This window comes from Aquarana catesbeiana, linkage group LG10 (genome assembly GCF_042186555.1).
Source record: "Aquarana catesbeiana isolate 2022-GZ linkage group LG10, ASM4218655v1, whole genome shotgun sequence".
NCBI lineage: Eukaryota > Metazoa > Chordata > Amphibia > Anura > Ranidae > Aquarana > Aquarana catesbeiana.
The window spans coordinates 6,781,346-6,800,194 of record NC_133333.1 but is presented as its reverse complement, the minus strand read 5'-3'; the positions used below and the strand labels follow the sequence as shown (position 1 = coordinate 6,800,194).

Below are 18,849 nucleotides of genomic sequence, written 5' to 3'. Positions count from 1 at the left end.
GGCAGAAAACTCTCATTTAGATCTATTCCTCAGCAGCCACGAAGGATATAAATATACTTTTTGTGCACCAAATGCAAACCCAGATATTACCTGCTAAAAGTAGCTGTGACATCATCACTGTGCTGTACATAGCCTGTGCAGAGAGCAGAGTTGTGGGAGGGGCCCAGCAGGCTCCACCCACTACAGAAAAGTACAGGAAGGGGGTGGAGACCAGTCCACTCTCCCTGGACAAGGAGAGAGAGAAGAGATGTGGGAGGGGCCCAGTAGGCTCCACCCCTATAGAAAAGTATAGGAAGGGGGCAGAGATAGGGTTGCTACCTGTCCAGGATTCAACCGGACAGTCCAGGTTTTAAATCATGTGTCTGGGTTTCAGTCCACGCTAAAGTGTTCGGGTTTGGCTTGAAGAAAAGGTGGCAACCCTAGGCAGAGACCACACCACTCTCCCTGCACAATGAGAGAGGAGGGGCCCAGCAGGCTCCACCCACTACAGAAAAGTACAGGAAGGGGGCGGAGACCAGTCCACTCTCCCAGCACAAGGAGAGAGCATAGATGTGGGAGGGGCCAGCAGGCTCCACCCACTACAGAAAAATACAGGAAGGGTGTGGAGACCAGACCACTCTCCCTGCACAATGAGAGAGGAGGGGCCCAGCAGGCTCCACCCACTATAGAAAAGTATAGGAAGGGGGTGGAGACCAGTCCTCTCTTCCTGCACAAGGAGAGAGAGCAGAGATGTGGGAGGGGCCCATCTGGCTCCACCCACTACAGAAAAATACAGGAAGGGGCGGAGACCAGTCCACTCTCCCTGCACACAGAGAGCAGAGATGTGGGAGGGGCCAACAAGCTCCACCCACTATAGAAAATTACAGGAAGGTGGCAGAGACCAGTCCACTCTCCCTGCACATGGAGAGAGAGCAGAGATGTGGGAGGGGCCCAGCAGGCTCCACCCACTACAGAAAAGTGCAGGAAAGGGGCGGAGACCAGTCCACTCTCCCTGCACAAGGAGAGAGAGCAGAGATGTGGGAGGGGCCCAGCAGGCTCCACCCACTACAGAAAAGTGCAGGAAAGGGGCGGAGACCAGTCCACTCTCCCTGCACAAGGAGAGAGAGCAGAGATGTGGGAGGGGCCCAGCAGGCTCCACCCACTACAGAAAAGTGCAGGAAAGGGGCGGAGACCAGTCCACTCTCCCTGCACAAGGAGAGAGAGCAGAGATGTGGGAGGGGCCCAGCAGGCTCCACCCACTTCGGAAAAGTACAGGTTAGGGGCGGAGACCAGACCACTCTCCCTGCACAAGGAGAGAGAGCAGAGATGTGGGAGGGGCCCAGCAGGCTCCACCCACTACAGAAAAGTACAGTTTGCCACCTGTCCAAGATTCAACCAGACAGTCTGGGTTTTAAATCAAGTGTCCGGGTTTCAGTCCACCTGAAACCCGCACACATTATTCAGACCAGGCTGTGGCTCCCCAAGTAACTGGGACCAGTCCCACAGAAATCTATTGCCGTCCGGGAGCTGTGGGTGGCTGTCTGGGGGGGCAGGTTCCACATCACTGAAGGGTGGGGCGATGATGTCAGCAAGAGCAATTGGGCCACACCCACTGTTCACCGTGGCGCAAATTGAGCGCTGCATTACCACTCTCCTTGGGGAACCCAAAGGTGTCCCAGGTCTTTTATAATACTATAATATTTACTACTAAAAAAAAAAAATTTGCCCCGTTCCGCTAAAGTGTTTGGGTTTGGCTTGAAGAAAAGGTGGAGACCAGACCACTCTCCATGCACGATGAGAGAGGAGGGGCCCAGCAGGCTCCACCCACTACAGGCGGGAGCAGAGACGAGGCCAGCCACACCCTGAACAAGGAGAGAGAGCAGGCAGCTTTCATTAAAATAATTCTGGGTGATCCTGCCATTAACCGCTTGCCGACCGGCTCACGCAGATATACGGCGGCAGGAGGGCGTGTACAGGCAGATTAACGTACCTGTACGTTGCCCTTTAAGAAGCGGTTTGCGGGCGCCGCGACCTCTGTGAGTGTGATCGCGGGTCCCACGGACTCTATGTCCGTGGGGATACCCGCGACCATCTCACGGAGAGGAAGAACGGGGAAATGCTGATGCAAACCATTATTTCTCCTGTAATCGGGAGCGGTGATCATTGTCGTGTCACACATAGCCACGCCCCCCCACAGTTAGAATCACTCCCTAGGACACACTTAACCCCTTCACTGCCCCCTAGTGGTTGGTTAACCCCTTCACTGCCAGTCACATTTACACAGTAATCAATACATTTTTACCCGCACTGATCGCTGTATAAATGTGAATGGTCCTGAAATCGCGCCAGAATTGTCCGATCTGTCCGCCATAATGTCGCAGTAGCGATAAAAATCGCTGATCACCGCCATTACTAGTAAAAAAAAAAATTATTAATAAAAATGCCATAAAACTATCCCCTATTTTGTAGATGCTAGAACTTTTGCGCAAAACAATCAATAAACGCTTATTGCGATTTTTATTTTTTTTTTGCCAAAAATATGTAGAAGAATACGTATCGACCTAAACTGAGGGGAAAAAAATTATATTTATATATATTTTTTGGGGATATTTATTATAGCAAAAAGCGTTTTTTTTTTCGAAATTTCTGCTATTTTTTTGTTTATAGCGTAAAAAATAAAAACAGCAGAGGTGATCAAATGCCGCCAAAAGAAATCTCTATTTGAGGGAGAAAAGGACGTCAGTTTTGTTTGGGAGCCACGTCGCACGGCCGCGCAATTGTCAGTAAAAGCGACGCAGCGCCGAGTCGCAAAAAAAAACGCTCTGGTCTTTGGCCAGCCAAATGGTCCGGGTCTGAAGTGGTTAAGGTCCATGCTCAGGCACTTCCTATTTGAAGGTGACAGCGCTGTGTCCCTCCAATTGTGCTTCTGTGTCGTCAGCCAGTCAAAAGGCAGCGGCGGCTGGTGCTGTATATTTGGGGGCGGAGGGGGGGGGAGGGTTGGTGGGCGGCGGCAAACAGGAACCCCAACGCGGCACTGAGATATAACAAGGAGTGAAGGCAAAGATTTTGTAAAAATATGAATAAGTTCCCCTCCAGTATTTGCGAGGCGTGCGTACAGCAGTCGTGGCCGTGATTTGCTCTTGAAGTTGTCCGGATGGGACTCGGTTTGCTTTAATTATGATACTTTTCCTCTCTTGCCTTACATTGATATCTTTAAAGAGATTTTTTTGACTATTATCTAAATAGCTTTATGTTCTCCAGCTATAATGTCCTCTGGAGGCTGTGCGATGGCGCTCTGATACATAATATTACCAGAGCAATCTAACCACCGGGCCCCCGCAATCTAAACCGCGCACTTCGCGGTAATCTGATATTTTTATTCCCAACAAATGAATGCAATTTGATGCCGAGCCTCCCGGGAAATGCGTTTTCATAGCCGGGACTTTGTGTGTGTGTGTGCGCGCGCCTCAGCTATTTACAGAGAGGTGAGATTTGTAGACAAGACCAGATTTTTTAAAAAAAGCAGTTTTATTAAAATGTATCATTCATTGTATATCATAGTCCTAGGCATGCGCACAGGGTGCGCCGGGTGTGCCCAGCCCTTAACTACCGAGTTTGAAGTTCGGGGGACCTATGGCTGCAAATGGGCACAGTGAGGCTGCAAATGAGCATTGTTGACCCCCTTTTCCACTTACAGTAGCTGCGCATTTCTCACCCTAAGCTTATACTCGAGCATAGGCGTGCGCACAGGGTGTGCCCAGGCACACCCTAATCTCCCTGTGCAGCACAGATTCCCCCTACTGCCCTGGCTCCCCCCCCCCCCCCCCGCCCCGTCCCTCCTCTCCTCTCCCGCTGTTGCTGCTGCGGGGATGTTTTAGAATGAGTGGGGGAAGGGGTCAGTAAATAGGTAATTTACCGACCCCTTCCCTTTCTAAATGAACATCGTGACTGATCAGTAGTGGGTGTTTGAGCTTTTTGGGTGACCCCCTAATGCACACCTATGATCCTAGTAGCCCGCATGTAGAAAATAAATTGTTTCAGGTACAGGTATTTTCATATACCGTATATACTCGAGTAAAAGCCGACCCGAATATAAGCCGAGGCACCTAATTTTACCACAATAAACTGGGAAAACTTACTGACTCGAGTACATAGGTGTGCGCAGCCTATTGCATTAGGGTGTGCCCACCAAAGCTCCAACACACACTACTCACTACTACTCACATCACTCACCATGTTCATTCAGGGAGGGAAGGGGCTGATAAATACATATTTACCGGCCCCTTCCCTCACTCATCCTAAAACATCTCCGCAGCAACAGCCTGCAGGAGAGGAGAGGAGGAAAGCCAGAAGTGCTGCAGAGGGAAGGAGTGGGGAGCCAGGGCAGTAGGGGGAGTCTGTGCTACACAGGGTGATTAGGGTGTGCCTGGGCACACCCTGTGCGCACGCCTATGCTCGAGTATAAGCCTAGGGTGAGAAATGCGCAGCTACTGTAAGTGGAAAAGAGGGTCAACAATGCCCATTTGCAGCCTCACTGTGCCCATTTGCAGCCATAGGTCCCCCGAACTTTAAACTCGGTAGTTAAGGGTTCCTAGATGCCCCCCTAGCTGCAGCCGAAATTTGGGATCTCTGGACCCAAAGGGTCCCGAAATGACATTGCTGCAGATGGACATAGTTGACCGACTTTGGGGTCCCGTATCTCGGGGCCACTTGGTACTAGGAACCCCAAATTTGGTGTGCAAACCCAGTGGAACTAGCACTACAACATATCCAAAGCTGAGGTTTAGCTCCAAGTGGGCCCCAAAATCGTTTCGGAAAATGTTAAGCACTTTTCTGCAGCAGAGAATGACATTTTCCGAATCGACTTTGGGGCCCCGTATCTCGGGGCCACTTGGAGCTAGGGCCACCAAATATGGTGTGCAAACCCAGTGGAACTAGCACTACAAGATATCCTAGCATCAAGTGGCCCCGAGATACGGGGCCCCAAATTCGGTTCAGAAAATATTAAGCACTTTTCCGCAGCAGAGAATGACATTTTCCGAACCATATTTGGGGCCCCGTATCTCGGGGCCACTTGGTGCTAGGAACCCCAGCTTTGGATATGTTGTAGTGCTAGTTCCACTGGGTTCCTAGAGATACAGGGCCCCAAAGTCGGTTTGGAAAATGTCATTCTCTGCTGCAGAAAAGTGCTTGACTCGAGTATAAGCCGAGGGGGGCATTTTCAGCACAAAAAAAAGTGCCGAAAAACTCGGCTTATACTCGAGTATATACGGTAGTTACATTGTTTCAGCTTGGACCAATGTAAGTATGTATATATTCAGTGCAACTTGTGGCAATGAAAACCACTTAAGAGTCAGCCAATATGCGATAAAGAGTAAAAGTCCACATAAGATCTATGTAGTGTGAACAGTACTCCGTAACCCTTAGCAACCAGAAATGGATTCCTCATCTGGATACCATCACCAACACCTCGTGCATGGATAATCCCCGTTGGTTAATAAACTCACCAGACATGAGTGATATACCAGCCTTGCGTCTCCACACACTATAAGATAAACTCCAATCCTCCAATCGCGATGCAAATGTTAACCGGCACTGGAGCCTGCAATCATCTGAGACTCCAAACTGGCTCCTATCCCCGGATTAGATCGATTTTTCATGGGATGATTCACAAAATGCATCATGCAAGAAAAAAGTGGAACTGGCGTAGCGTAATACTGTTTATTGATATAAAACACCCCCACACACATAATACTATCTGCTTACAAGAGATTCAAAATAGAGCAGCATATGGAATAAACATCTGTGCGACACAGCGCAAGTCACTCTCGCCGCCTCCGAGATGGCATTGGCTGCGATGGGACCCGGAATGACCAGTTCTGAGACTGGCAGACGAGGGAGCCGTGTGGTCACGTCCCTAATGCGTTTCGTCATCACGTCTTTTTTGGACTTTTTTCTCTTTATCGCATATTGACTGACTCTGAAGTGGTTTTCAATACCACAAGTTGCACTGAATATTTTATTTTATTATTCTATTAGCGCTGTTAGTGCTGAGATGATTGTTCCGATTTTTATCTTTGGTGCATTTTATTAATTTGTTTGTATGTTTATAACAGCTGCTGTTGTGCATTGATTTTGTAAATTAGAGCGCTTGGATCAGTGACACCTGGTGCTACTGATACATATTAGTAACTATGTATATACCATACTTTTGGGATCCTTCCCACTGACCCCACTGATGGGGCACTATTCCTCCCACTGACACTAATGATGGGGCACTATTCCCCCAACTGACACCAATGATGAGCACTATTCCTCCCACTGACACTAATGATGGGGCACTATTCCTCCCACTGACACCAATGATGGGGCACTATTCCTCCCACTGATATAAATGATGGGGCACTATTCCTCCCACTGACACCAATGATGGGGCACTATTCCTCCATCTGACACCAATGATGGGGCACTATTCCTCCCACTGACACCAATGATGGGGCCCTATTCTTCCCACTGAGACCAATGATGGGGCACTATTCCTCCCACTGACACCAATGATGGGGCACTATTCCTCCCACTGACAACAATGATGGGGCACTATTCCTCCCACTGATATAAATGATGGGGCACTATTCCTCCCACTGATACCAATGATGGGGCACTATTCCTCCCACTGACACCAATGATGGGGCACTATTCTTCCCAGTGAGACCAATGATGGGGTACTATTCCTCCCACTGACACCAATGATGGGCAATATTCCTTCTACTGACACCAATGATGGGGCACCATTCCTCCCACTGACACCAATGATGGGGCACTATTCCTCCCACTGAAACCAATGATGGGACACTATTCCTCCCACTGACACCAATGATGGGACACTATTCCTCCCACTGACACCAATGTTGCACACTATTCCTTCTACTGACATCAATGATGGGGTACTATTCCTCCCACTGACACCAATGATGGGGCACTATTCCTCCCACTGACATCAATGATGGGCAATATTCCTTCTACTGACATCAATGATGGGGTACTATTCCTCCCACTGACACCAATGATGGGGCACTATTCCTCCCACTGACACCAATGATGGGGCACCATTCCTCCCACTGAGACCAATGATGGGGCACTATTACCCGGCCTAATACTAATGATGAGTTATTGTTTACTCCCGCTGACGCCAGGAAAGTTTGAAGGACAGTAAACTTGTCCTTTCTTTATAAAATTTGGAGACCTCCCGCTCCAGAACAACCTTTCTTAACTTTCTCAACACAGAGGAACCCTTGAAATAACATTCAGGTCTCAGGGAACCCGTGCTACAAATTACTATGTATACAACATTCATAAGGAGTTGCTCCGGATGGCCATTATTATTGAGTTGCCACCCGCTCTTTGTTGCTATAACAGCCTCCGTGATTTTAGTTTGCATCGCAGGCAATTTGTGTTTATTCGTGAGGTCAGGTAATGATGTTGGGTAAGAAGACCTGCCTCACGTTGGGCACCAAAAAAAAGACTTGGCTCACAATCGTCGTTCAGATTCATCTCAAAATGTCCAGAAGGGTTGAGGTCAGGACACTCAAGTTCCACCAAACCGTGTCTTTATGGAGCTGGCTTTTGGGCACAGTCACGGTGGAACAGAAAAGGGTCTTCACCAAACTCCTTCCACAAGGTTGGAGGAGCACAATTGTCTATAATGCCTTGGTAAGATGAAGTAATAACAGAACCCTTCACTGGAACCCTCGAAAGCCAATCCTTTGGAGGAAGGATCATATACTACGGCCTTATAGTGTATCTTGATTGAGCTCCACCATTCCACTAAGTAGAGATTTCGATTGCTGCACTCTAAGCCGTTGAGCGGAAGCCCCCGTTGACGGACGTGTATGAAACGCTTTAAAAAATATAATAATTATGGAAATAAAACCGTTATTGTTTGCAGTGTCAGGAAAGTGGAAATCAAAAGTAATTACATGTTTGTTCGATGTTAAGCTGCTTTTTTTTTTTTTTTTTTTCTTTTTGTCAAGGTTATTTTTAATTGGTAGGTTCATTATTCCAAGACCGCCAGTGCTTGTCTGGGCAGAACATCAACATACTCGTTCCATTTTCTGGTGCTTTTGGAATAATCTGATATTTTTGTAGCAGCTTTTTCCCTTATTTGCCTTGAACCTCATTACACTTCAAAGAAAGTTTGTTAACGTGCGCAGGCGTCAGGAGATGAAACGACCATTTTCACAGTTCATAAAACCCGCCTGGTGCTTTCCCCATTACAGTGGCTACTATCTTCCTAATAAAATCCCTTTTTTTTTTATAGTTATTGGATCTCAGCTGGGGTTGTTCTGTGTACATAGGATCGCTCCGCTTGGATGAGGTAATTAACCGTTTTCATTTGCCTTGTTCCGCCAGGCTGCCGGAGGTGCGCATTTCAGACAACGGACCCTACGAGTGCCACGTCGGGATCTACGACCGGGCCACCCGGGAGAAAGTGGTCCTGGCATCGGACAATGTGTTCCTCAATGTCATGTGTGAGTAGCAAATATAATACTCTTCTTTTATAAGTTACATCAAGCAAAGCTGCCGCCATGTTTTTTTTTTTTTTCCATTTGGAAACAAAACGTCTAATTTTTTTACATTTGCATGAAAATAGTTTTTCAAAAATTGTCATTTGAAGTCCACTGGTTCCAGGTTATAGGGAGATGATGTGAACTGTGAGCAGATCAGAATTGTGAGAGACTACTTTCAGAATTGGGATATCTGTGGGAACAGGGGAAAAAAAATATGGAGTTTAACAAATGATCATTGTTCTGGGGTGACATTCACGCTCAGGTTGTCAGAGGAAGAATTAGAGTGTTAACAGTTCTCTCAAGGAGAAAAAAAATGTTCTAATAGTTTGTTGTCTTATTGGTTGATTTATTGGTTGAACCGTGTCTTCCAGAAAAAAGTGCAATCCCTCCAAATTATATCTAAAGCTAAATGCTAATTGAGTGCAATAACTAAAGCATTTTAAGGGCCTGACACTCGGTTGGTAGGTAGGCAGTTTCCACACATTAAGAGGTCAAAACGCCCCCCCCTGGGTTATACAGACAAAGATTGTAACTGGAGATTGAAACGTCACACCCAACGTAGGTAGGCAGCTTCCACACATTAAGAGGTCAAAACAAACCCCCCCCCCCCCCCCCCCCCGGGTTATATAGATAAAGATCTGAACTGGAGATTGAAACATCATGCCCAATGTAGGTAGATAGCTTCCACACATTAAGAGGTCAAAATGCCCCCCCCCCTCGGGTTATATAGACATGAAACGTCACGCCCAACGTAGGTAGACAGCTTCCACACATTAAAAGGTCAAAACGAACCCCCCCCCGGGTTATATAGACAAAGATCTGAAATGGAGATTTAAACGTCACACCCAACGTAGGTAGACAGCTTCCACACATTAAGGGGTCAAAACGAACCCCCTCGGGTTATATAGACAAAGATCTTAACTGGAGATTGAAACGTCACACCCAACGTAGGTAGGCAGCTTCCACACATCAAGAGGTCAAAACGGCCCCCCTGGGTTATATAGACAAAGATCTGAACTGGTCTGGTGATTGAAACGTCACACCCAACGTAGGTAGGCAGCTTCCTCACATCAAGAGGTCAAAACGCGCCCCCCCCCCCCCCCGGATTATATAGACAAAGATCTGAAAAGGAGATTGAAATGTCACACCCAACGTAGGTAGACAGCTTCCACACATTAAGGGGTCAAAACGAACCCCCCCCCCCCCCCGGGTTATATAGACATAGATCTGAACTGGAGATTGAAACATCACACCCAACGTAGGTAGATAGCTTCCACACATTAAGAAGTCAAAACGAACCCCCTCCTCCCCCAACCCCCCCGGGTTATATAGACAAAGATCTGAACGTGAGATTGAAACGTCAAACCCAAAAGTTTGAGTCCAAAATGAAGTTCCAAATGCTGATTGGGTACAATAGCTCAAGTGCTTTGGGGCCCTGACTTCTGGTTGGTGGGTAGGCAGCTTCCGTACGCCAAGGGGTCAAAACGCCCCCCCCTGCCCCCTGGATTATAAAGACGAAGATCTGGACAGGAGATTGAAACATCACACCCAAAATTTGAGTCCGAAACAAAGTTCCAAATGCTAATTGAGTACAGTAGCCAACACGTTTTGGGGGCCTGACACCTCTTTGAGGGGTAGGCAGCCTCCACATACAGAGAAGTCAAAGCAGCCCTCCCCTGGATTAGGAAGACAGAAATTTGAGCTGGGGAATGAAATGTCACACCCAAAAATTTGAGTCTGAAATAAAGTTCATTCCAAATGCTAATTGAGCCAACTCATTTTGGGGGGCTGGCACTTGGTTGGTGGGTAGACAGCTTCCACACACCAAGGGGTCAAAACAGCCCCCTACGTTGTGTAGACTAAATTCTCAACTGGAGATAGAAATGTCACACCCAAAAGTTTGAGTCCAAAAAGAAGTTTCAAATGCTAATTGAGTACAATGGCCACTGCACCTTGGGTGCTTGACACTTGTTTGCGGGTTAGGAAGCTTCCACATACCAAAGAGTCAAAATGCCCCCCCCCCCCTCCGAGTTATATAGACAAAGATCTGAACTGTAGATTGAAACGTCACAACCAATGTAGGTAGGCAGCTTCCACACATCAAGAGGTCAAAACAGCCCCCTTGGTTTATATAGATGAAGATCTGAATTGGAGATTGAAATGTCACATACAAAAGTTTGAGTCCTAAATGAAGTTCCAAATGCTAATTGGGTACAATAGCCAAAGTGTTTTGGTGGCCTAACTCCTGGTTGGTAGGTAGGCAGCTTCCACACACCTAGGGGTGAAAACGCCGCCCCTGAGTTATAAAGACCAAGATCTGAACTGGAGATTGATACATCATAACCAGTTCAGATCTTCATCTTTATAAGCCAGGGGCGGCGTTTTGACCCCTAGGCGTGTGAAAGCTGCCTACCTACCAATCCGGAGTTAGGCCCCGAAAACACGTTGGCTATTGTGCCCAATTAGCACTTGGAACTTAATTTTGGACTCAAACTTTTGGGGGGGTTTGCAGCTTCCACATACAAAGGGGTCAAAGCAGCCCTCCTCCATGGCTTTGTAAATTTTAGGCTGGAGAATGAAAGGTCACACCCAAAATTTGAGTCTGAAATAAAGTTTATTCCAAATGCTAAGTACAATACCAACCCATTTTAGGGGGGGGCTGATAAGTGGTTGGTGGGTAGACGGCTTCCACACACCAGGGGGTCAAAACAGCTCCCTAAGCTGTGTAGACCAAATTCTGAACTGGGGATTGAAGTGCCACACCCAAAAAAATTTGAGTCCAAAATGTGGTTTGGTGTGGGCCCAGTAGTCCCACCCACCAAGATGCTCTACAGGAACCACACCAACACAATAGTGTCACCAATTGGAACATAAAATGATCACCTATCTTCAGGTTCCACCACCATCAATCTACCCTCCAGAGCAATAAATACCTAGCATGGGTTCTTCACCCCTCACCATTCTATCCAAAACTTAAGCAAAAAGAAAGGTTCTGGCTTGAGGTGAATTTTAAGTAAATATTTTAAAAAGTGTTTTTTTTCCCTCACATTCTTTTTATATCTAGCCTGTTGGAAGACAATGTTGTAGAACAGTGTAACGGCTTCTGAAATTGTGAGGTCTCTAAAAAATGTATTGTTTCTAAATAATAATGGAGGAAATGTGTTTAGCTCCAACGAAAAGTCCATCCTTTGTTTCCTCTGCTTGAAGGCCAAACAGCAATGAAAATAATTATACTTTACATTGTATTGCACTACTTATGAGGGCTTTGTTTGAGGGCTTTGTATAGAAGAACCCTCACGATTAGTGAAAATTAGAATACTGGACCATAAATACATGTTTCTATGCCTTGCTTTGTCTCTGCAATGAACAGTCGATGTGTTTCAGAAAAAAAAAAAAATCTTTATCAAATGCCTTCCTATCTCTCTCCCAACATAGAAACTCGCTTTGTGGGCTCACCTGTCATTGACCTCTTGTTTTACTAAGAACCCCTGTAGGGGGCGCTGTCACTTCCCTTCTTCTTCTCCCTCTGTCTTTCCAAGAGGGTTCAGCTAGATCCGTCACCCAAAGGTTGCTAGGACACAGGTGGCTGGGCTTGCTCAATGTCCTTGGTTGCTAGGACTCAGGCTGCCATGAATTAGAGCCTGCGAGCCAGGCCTTCTCGTCCCAACATCAGTGCTTGACCTCACAGAATGAGCTTCTGGAAGAATGGTCAAACACTCCCATAGACACCCTCCTAAACTTTGTGGACAGCCTTCCCAGAATAGTTGAAGCTCTTATATCTGCAAAGGGTGGGGCAACTCAATATTGAACCCTACGGACTAAGATTGGGATGAATTAAAGTTCATGTGTGTGTACAGGCAGGCGTCCCAATACTTTTGGTAAACTAGTGTAACTCCTGTAGTCATCTGTCTGTATGTGGCTATCCTAACATTGCCCACCCCCCTATTTGCTACCCTTATTTCTCCAGGCATCACACATCTACAAGCACCAGCGTGCCCCTTCATCCATTTTTTTTTTGCTGAAACTTTTAGTGCCACCCCAGCAGGAGATCCCCGGGCTTACAAGTAGACAACCATGTCACGTGTTACTTGCTGGATGCCGGCAAAATGTTTAGGTCGGCGGTAGATGTCACGGTCCTCGCCGCTTCGAGTTCTGATGTTAGTAGCTTATAAAACATCAAAAGGAGAAATTTGTGCCGTGTCTGTACCATTATCCATGCCAGTCAGCATGGTGCCAGCTTCCAGTGAGGAGCATGTGAAGGGGAAACGTGTCCTTTTTTCCTTCAAGGTTATGGAAATCAGAATCCACCCCCACAGGTACCGGTGCCAAGGTGTCGGATCAGCTGCACCCAGTCGGGGGAGAGGAGCAGATGCTGGGATTATTTTTACACCTCGGCTTTGATGCTGCCTGGCAGGGAGGACCGAGACTGTGGAGCTGACACATGGATGGGCCTGATAGCCGAGGGGGGGGGGGGGGGGGGTGAGAGAGAGGCGGTGGTGACATGGCAGAGAACATTGGTGCCCGGAGGTGAGGAGTGGGGGGGTAAGTAGGTGCTAAGGTTTCCTGTCCAGTGCTGGAAATATGACCCGTTCATAAGCAGAGGTAATTGATGCCAAGATGCCATTTACCTGAATCAGTATGCATTGCTTTTAATGAATTTCCTCCTTCGTTTTTTTTTTTTTTAATTAAACCTATGGACAAAAAAAATTAAAAATTTAATTTTTTGGGCATTTTACAGAGAACACATTTTATTCAGTTTTTTTTTTTTTTTTTTTAACCTTTTGAAATAAATCCATCACTGAATGCACTTAATGACAGCCAGTGGATGGATTGGTAGAGAGGGGTGGAGGACACTGAATGGAGGCCAGTGGAGGGTTTGGGACAGAGGGGTGGAGGACACTGAATGCAAACCACTGGAGGGATTGGCAAAGATGGATAGAGCATACTGAATGGAAGCAAGTGAAGGAATTGGCAGAGAGGGGCGGAGCTGAGGACAATGAATGGAAGCCAGTTGAAGGAATGGCAGTGAGGGGTGGAGGACCCTGAATGCAAGCCAGCGGAGAGATTGATAACGAAGGGTGGAGGACACTAAATGGAGGCCAGTGACGGGATTGTGAGAGAGGGTGGAGGACACTAAATGCAAACCAGTGGAGGGATTGGCAGAGATGGGTAGAGCATACTGAGTGGAAGCAAGTGGAGGGATGGAGGACACTGAATAGAAGCCAATGGAGGAGTTGGTAGAAAGGGGTGGAGGACACTGAATAGAAGCCAGTGGAGGGATTGGCAGAGAGGGGTGGAGGACACTGAATGGAGGCCAGTGGAGGGATTGGCAGAGAGGGGTGGAGGACACTGAATGGAGGCCAGTGGAGGGATTGGCAGAGGGGGTTTAGGGCACTCAATGGAAGCCAGTTGAGAGATTGGCAGTGAGGGGTGGAGGACCCTGAATGGAATCCAGTTGAGGGATTGGTAGAGAGGGGTGGAGGACACTGAATAGAAGGCAGTGGAGGGATTGATAACATGGGGTGAAGGACACTAAATAGATGTCAGTGGCGGGATTGGGAGAGAGGGCAGAGGACACTAAATGCAAACCAGTGGAGAGATTGGCAGAGAGGGGTAGAGCATACTGTGTGGAAGTAAGTGAAGGGATGGAGGACACTGAATAGAAGACAGTAGAGGGATTGGCAGAGAGGGGTGGAGGATACTGAATGAAGCCAATGGAGGAATTGGTAGAGAGGGGTGGAGGACACTGAATAGAAGCCAGTGGAGGGATTGATAACGAAAGGTGGAGGACACTAAATGGATGCCAGTGGCGGGATTGGGAGAGAGGGTGGAGAACACTAAATGCAAACCAGTGGAGGGATTGGCAGAGATGGGTAGAGCATACTGAGTGGAAGCAAGTGAAGGGATGGAGGACACTGAATGGAGGCCAGTGGAGGGATTGGCAGAGAGGGGTGGAGGACACTCAATAGAAGCCAGTTGAGGGATTGGCAGTGAGGGGTGGAGGACACTGAATGGAGGCCAGTGGAGGGATTGGTAGAGAGGGGTGGAGGACACTGAGTGGAGGCCAGTGGAGGGATTGGCAGAGGGGGTTTAGGACACTCAATAGAAGCCAGTTGAGGGATTGGCAGTGAGGGATGGAGGACCCTGAATGGAAGCCAGTGGAGGGATTGGTAGAGAGGGGTGGAGGACACTGAATGGAGGCCAGTGGAGGGATTGGTAGAGGGGTGGAGGACACTGAATGGAGACCAGTGGAGGGATTGGTAGAGGGGTGGAGAACACTGAATAGAAGGCAGTGGGATTGATAACATGGGGTGAAGGACACTAAATGGATGCCAGTGGAGGGATTGGGAGAGAGAGGGTGGAGGACACTAAATGCAAACCAGTGGAGGGATTGGGAGAGATGGGTAGAGCATACTGAGTGGAAGCAAGTGAAGGGATGGAGGACACTAAATGGAAGCCAGTGGAGTGATTGGCAGAGAGGGTGGAGGACACTGAATGGAAGCCAGTGGAGTGACTAGCAGAGAGGTGTGGTGGAAACCCAGGGTAAAAGGAGTTAAAAGGGACCTGTCTCTAGGCACGGGTAGGTAGACTTTAAACTTTCATTTGCCATCGGTCTTCCCAGCTATCTTCTGTGAACTACAAAACACCTTCCCCTATGTATAAAGGGCACCCTATGGGGAAAAGCCTAGGGTGACAACTCCGCTTCTCTATAGATATAGTGCAGCAAGTGAGTGTTGTTACCCTAGGACAGGACATGTCTTTACTGGCAGGATCACCAGGAGAAAATAAAGGGAGGGGAAAAAAAGACTGGGAAAAGAAAACGAATGCAGCCATCACATCTAAAGTCTGGTAATCTGCAATATATTAAGTTTCTGTGTTGCGATGAGCTTTCAAGTTCCTTCTTATTTCCATTACTGGCACTCTAGGGTGGGGGGGGGGGGGGCGGCAGCCCCTCCCGTCAATCACCTACCACTAAGCAAAGCGCCTCACGACCTTGTTTCTTGAATATATAATGTATGTGACCTTTCATGAAAGCAAACCATTTTATAACCCTGCGTTGTATCCTTATTATTTTTTTTTACGTTCTAATTCCTATTGTACAGCAGATTTCCAATTAATGCATTTTATTTGACACCAAAGTGCTTAATTAACATCGAGTAGCTCATGCGGCTCGTTAACATCTTGCTGAAAATAACTTGCAACTGAAGCTCCGAAGAGCCGACACCGCGCTGGAAATCCATGGACAGGATTACCGGCGAAACAATGTTTTAAAGGGTATGTTGTTATGAATGTTCCGGAATTTATACAACTTCTGACGCAAGTAAAAGGTTAGCCGGCAGCAAAGTTTCGGGTCGCTTCACCGGAGCGCGTTGTATGCCATATTTTTCTTTAATTGTTTTGATAATTAAAGAAGAAAATCAATTAGATAAACACTTTATTTCTTACATCTGCTGACTTTGTTATTTTATTAATATTTGCAGTTTTTTTTTTTTAATTTTTTGTTTTCTTTTAAACTTGAAGACAAAGTAACAGCACAGAGAACAATTCGGCTCGCCACCTTTTCTTCAAGCCAAACACTTTAGCGGCGCGCGGCAATTTTTATTTTTAAGGGGGAACACTGTGGACTCTGTTGTTAAGGGGGACTCTGATGTAAAGGAGTTAATGCTCACCAAAACTCCCACCTATATCAGAGTTCCCACCATCCCACCTTAATTTAGGGCCCTTTATATCAGAGTCCACAGGGCAGCCCTTACATCTGAGTCCCCCTTACCTTAGTATACTGGCTTGGAGGCAGGAGAGAAAAGGGAGAGAGAGGGGGAGATTTAAGTTACAGATATTGGATGGTGAGCTCACTCACCCAAGGATGGAGGCTCAGGCATCAACACCTTTCATCCGTGCTGTATCTGCCAATTGCAGAGCTTCAAACTTCCAGCCCACATATCCCTTTCCTGAGGCACAGACAGCCGGGGATTGGAGTGTAGGTGGGCAGTAAGAGGGGTGGGGGTGGGAAGGGGAGGAGCAGATCAAGTCCTCTCTCCTATCCCTGTATGGGGGTGGGGCCCCGTGTGCACACCTGTGAACTTGGCATTTGTGGTACGAATATTGTGTCCGGGTTGGGGGGGGGGGGGCAGGGGGTGCCAGGAAGCAGGGGAAATGGGTACTGCACTGGGTGATTAGGGTGTGCCAGGGCACATCCGGCACACCCTGTGCGCACGCCTATGGATAGGGCACTATTCCTCCCCACTGACACCAACAATGGGGCACTATTCCTCCCACTGATACCAATGATGGGGCACTTTTCCTCTCACTGATACCAATGATGGGGCACTATTCCTCCCACTGACACCAATGATGGGGCACTATTCCTCCCACTGATACCAATGATGGGGCACTATTCCTCTCACTGATACCAATGATAGGGCACTATTCCTCCCCACTAACACCAACAATGGGGCACTATTCCTCCCACTAACACAAATGATGGGGCACTATTCCTCTCACTGACACCAATGATGGGGCACTATTCCTCCCACTGACACCAATGATGGGGCACTATTCCTTCCACTGACACCAATGATGGGGCACTATTCCCCCCACTGATACCAATGATGGGGCACTATTCCCCCCACTGACACCAATGATGGGGCACTATTCCCCCCACTGATATCAATGATGGGGCACTATTCCTCCCACTGACACCAATGATGGGGCACAATTCCTCCCACTGACACCAATGATGGGGCACTATTCCTCCCACTGACACCAATGATGGGGCACAATTCCTCCCACTGACACCAATGATGGGGCACTATTCCTCCCACTTCCAACAGCAGCTTTTCCGCACGTCTTCTAACTGCTGCTGATTGGCAGTTGATAATAGGGGCGCGCAAGGAAACAAATGATGCCGTTTGATTAACGTTTAGCTTGTTTGTTCCAGTTTGCGAAACATTGTTAAAGAATGTGACTACAATTGTGGGAAATGCGGAGCAATCCATCATCACCGACAGATCCTCACCAGAATGTATTCTTTTTCATTTTTCTCTGGCAGAGTTCTAGAAGGATCTATTCCTCTCCTCCAAGACTCCATATCTCCCTCATTCCGGGAGCCTACCATCGGACAGATCAAGCAGGAAGTCACTGTGGGGGTCCCCCCCGGAACGACTCCCAATGCTAATATCTGATGACGGGGGCCTCATTGTTGGCTCCAAGAAATCATCTGGAATGTCAGCTGTCGGGTGATGTCAGCTTTCACATTACCTGATCTGTTATCGGGCTGAGAGATGGAGCAATGAGCCCGCTCGTCATCAGAGGAAATGAGACGTGAAAATCATTTCACAGCCTGTCATGGTGGCTCTGGGGGTCCATATTTCTCCCGGAGCCTTCACAAGCTGCAGGATCTTCCTGACTCTATTGTGTTTTTGTAGATGTTTCTTTTATTATGGGTAAGGGTTAAAATAAAAAAAGCTTGCTGCAATAGTCACCGTATCTTATACCGGTCTTTATTGGTAACATTTGACAGTGGACAGTGCAGTCTTACAGTACCCTCAGCCCCCCTAAGTACTCCCAGTCCCTAGAGTGCCCATCAACCACCCATAGTGCCTATAAACCATCAATAGTGCCTCCAGGCCTCCTAACAGCCCTTAGTCCCCACAGTGCTCCTTAACCTACAATAGTGCCTTCAGCCTCCCTAAGAGCCCTCGGTCCACACAAGGTTGCTTAACTTCTTATAGTACCCCCAGGTCCCCTAATGCCCCTTAATCCCCACAGTGCTCAACCTCTCACGGTACCACTAGGCCCCTTAACAGCTCTCAGTCCCCACAGTACTCCTCAGCCTCTCACAGTACCCCCAGGCCCCCTAACAGCCCTTAGACCCCACAGTGCTGCTCAACCTCTCAAAGTACCCTCAGGCCTCCAAACAGCCCTCAGCCCCAGAGTGTCCCTCAAACACCCATAGTGCTTCCAGGCCTCCTAACAGCCCTTAGTCCCCACAGTGCTCCTCAACCACCAATAGTACCTTCAGCCTCCCTAAGAGCCCTCGGTCCACACAGGGCTCCTCAACCTCTCACAGTACAACCAGGCCCCCTAACGCCCCTTTATCCCCACAGTGCTCCTCAACCCCCAATAGTGCCTTCAGCTTCCCTAAGAGCCCTCAGTCCACACAGGGTTGCTTAACTTCTTACAGTACCCCCAGGTCCCCTAATGCCCCATAATCCCCACAGTTCTCAACCTCTCACAGTACCACTGGGCCCCTTAACAGCTCTCAGTCCCCACAGTGCTCCGCAACCTTTCACAGTACTTTCAG

At 47.9% G+C, this 18,849-nt stretch overlaps 1 protein-coding gene across 1 annotated transcript in view; it reads left to right on the top strand.

Moving 5' to 3' along the window:
- The window catches only part of IGSF21 (immunoglobin superfamily member 21), a gene marked incomplete in the record, with an annotated part of 572,073 nt that overhangs the window by 293,035 nt on the left and 260,189 nt on the right, over nucleotides 1–18,849 (top strand). Inside the window, 1 exon segment of the mRNA XM_073601561.1 lies at nucleotides 8,389–8,507. Within this exon segment, the coding sequence (XP_073457662.1) occupies nucleotides 8,389–8,507 (119 nt within the window).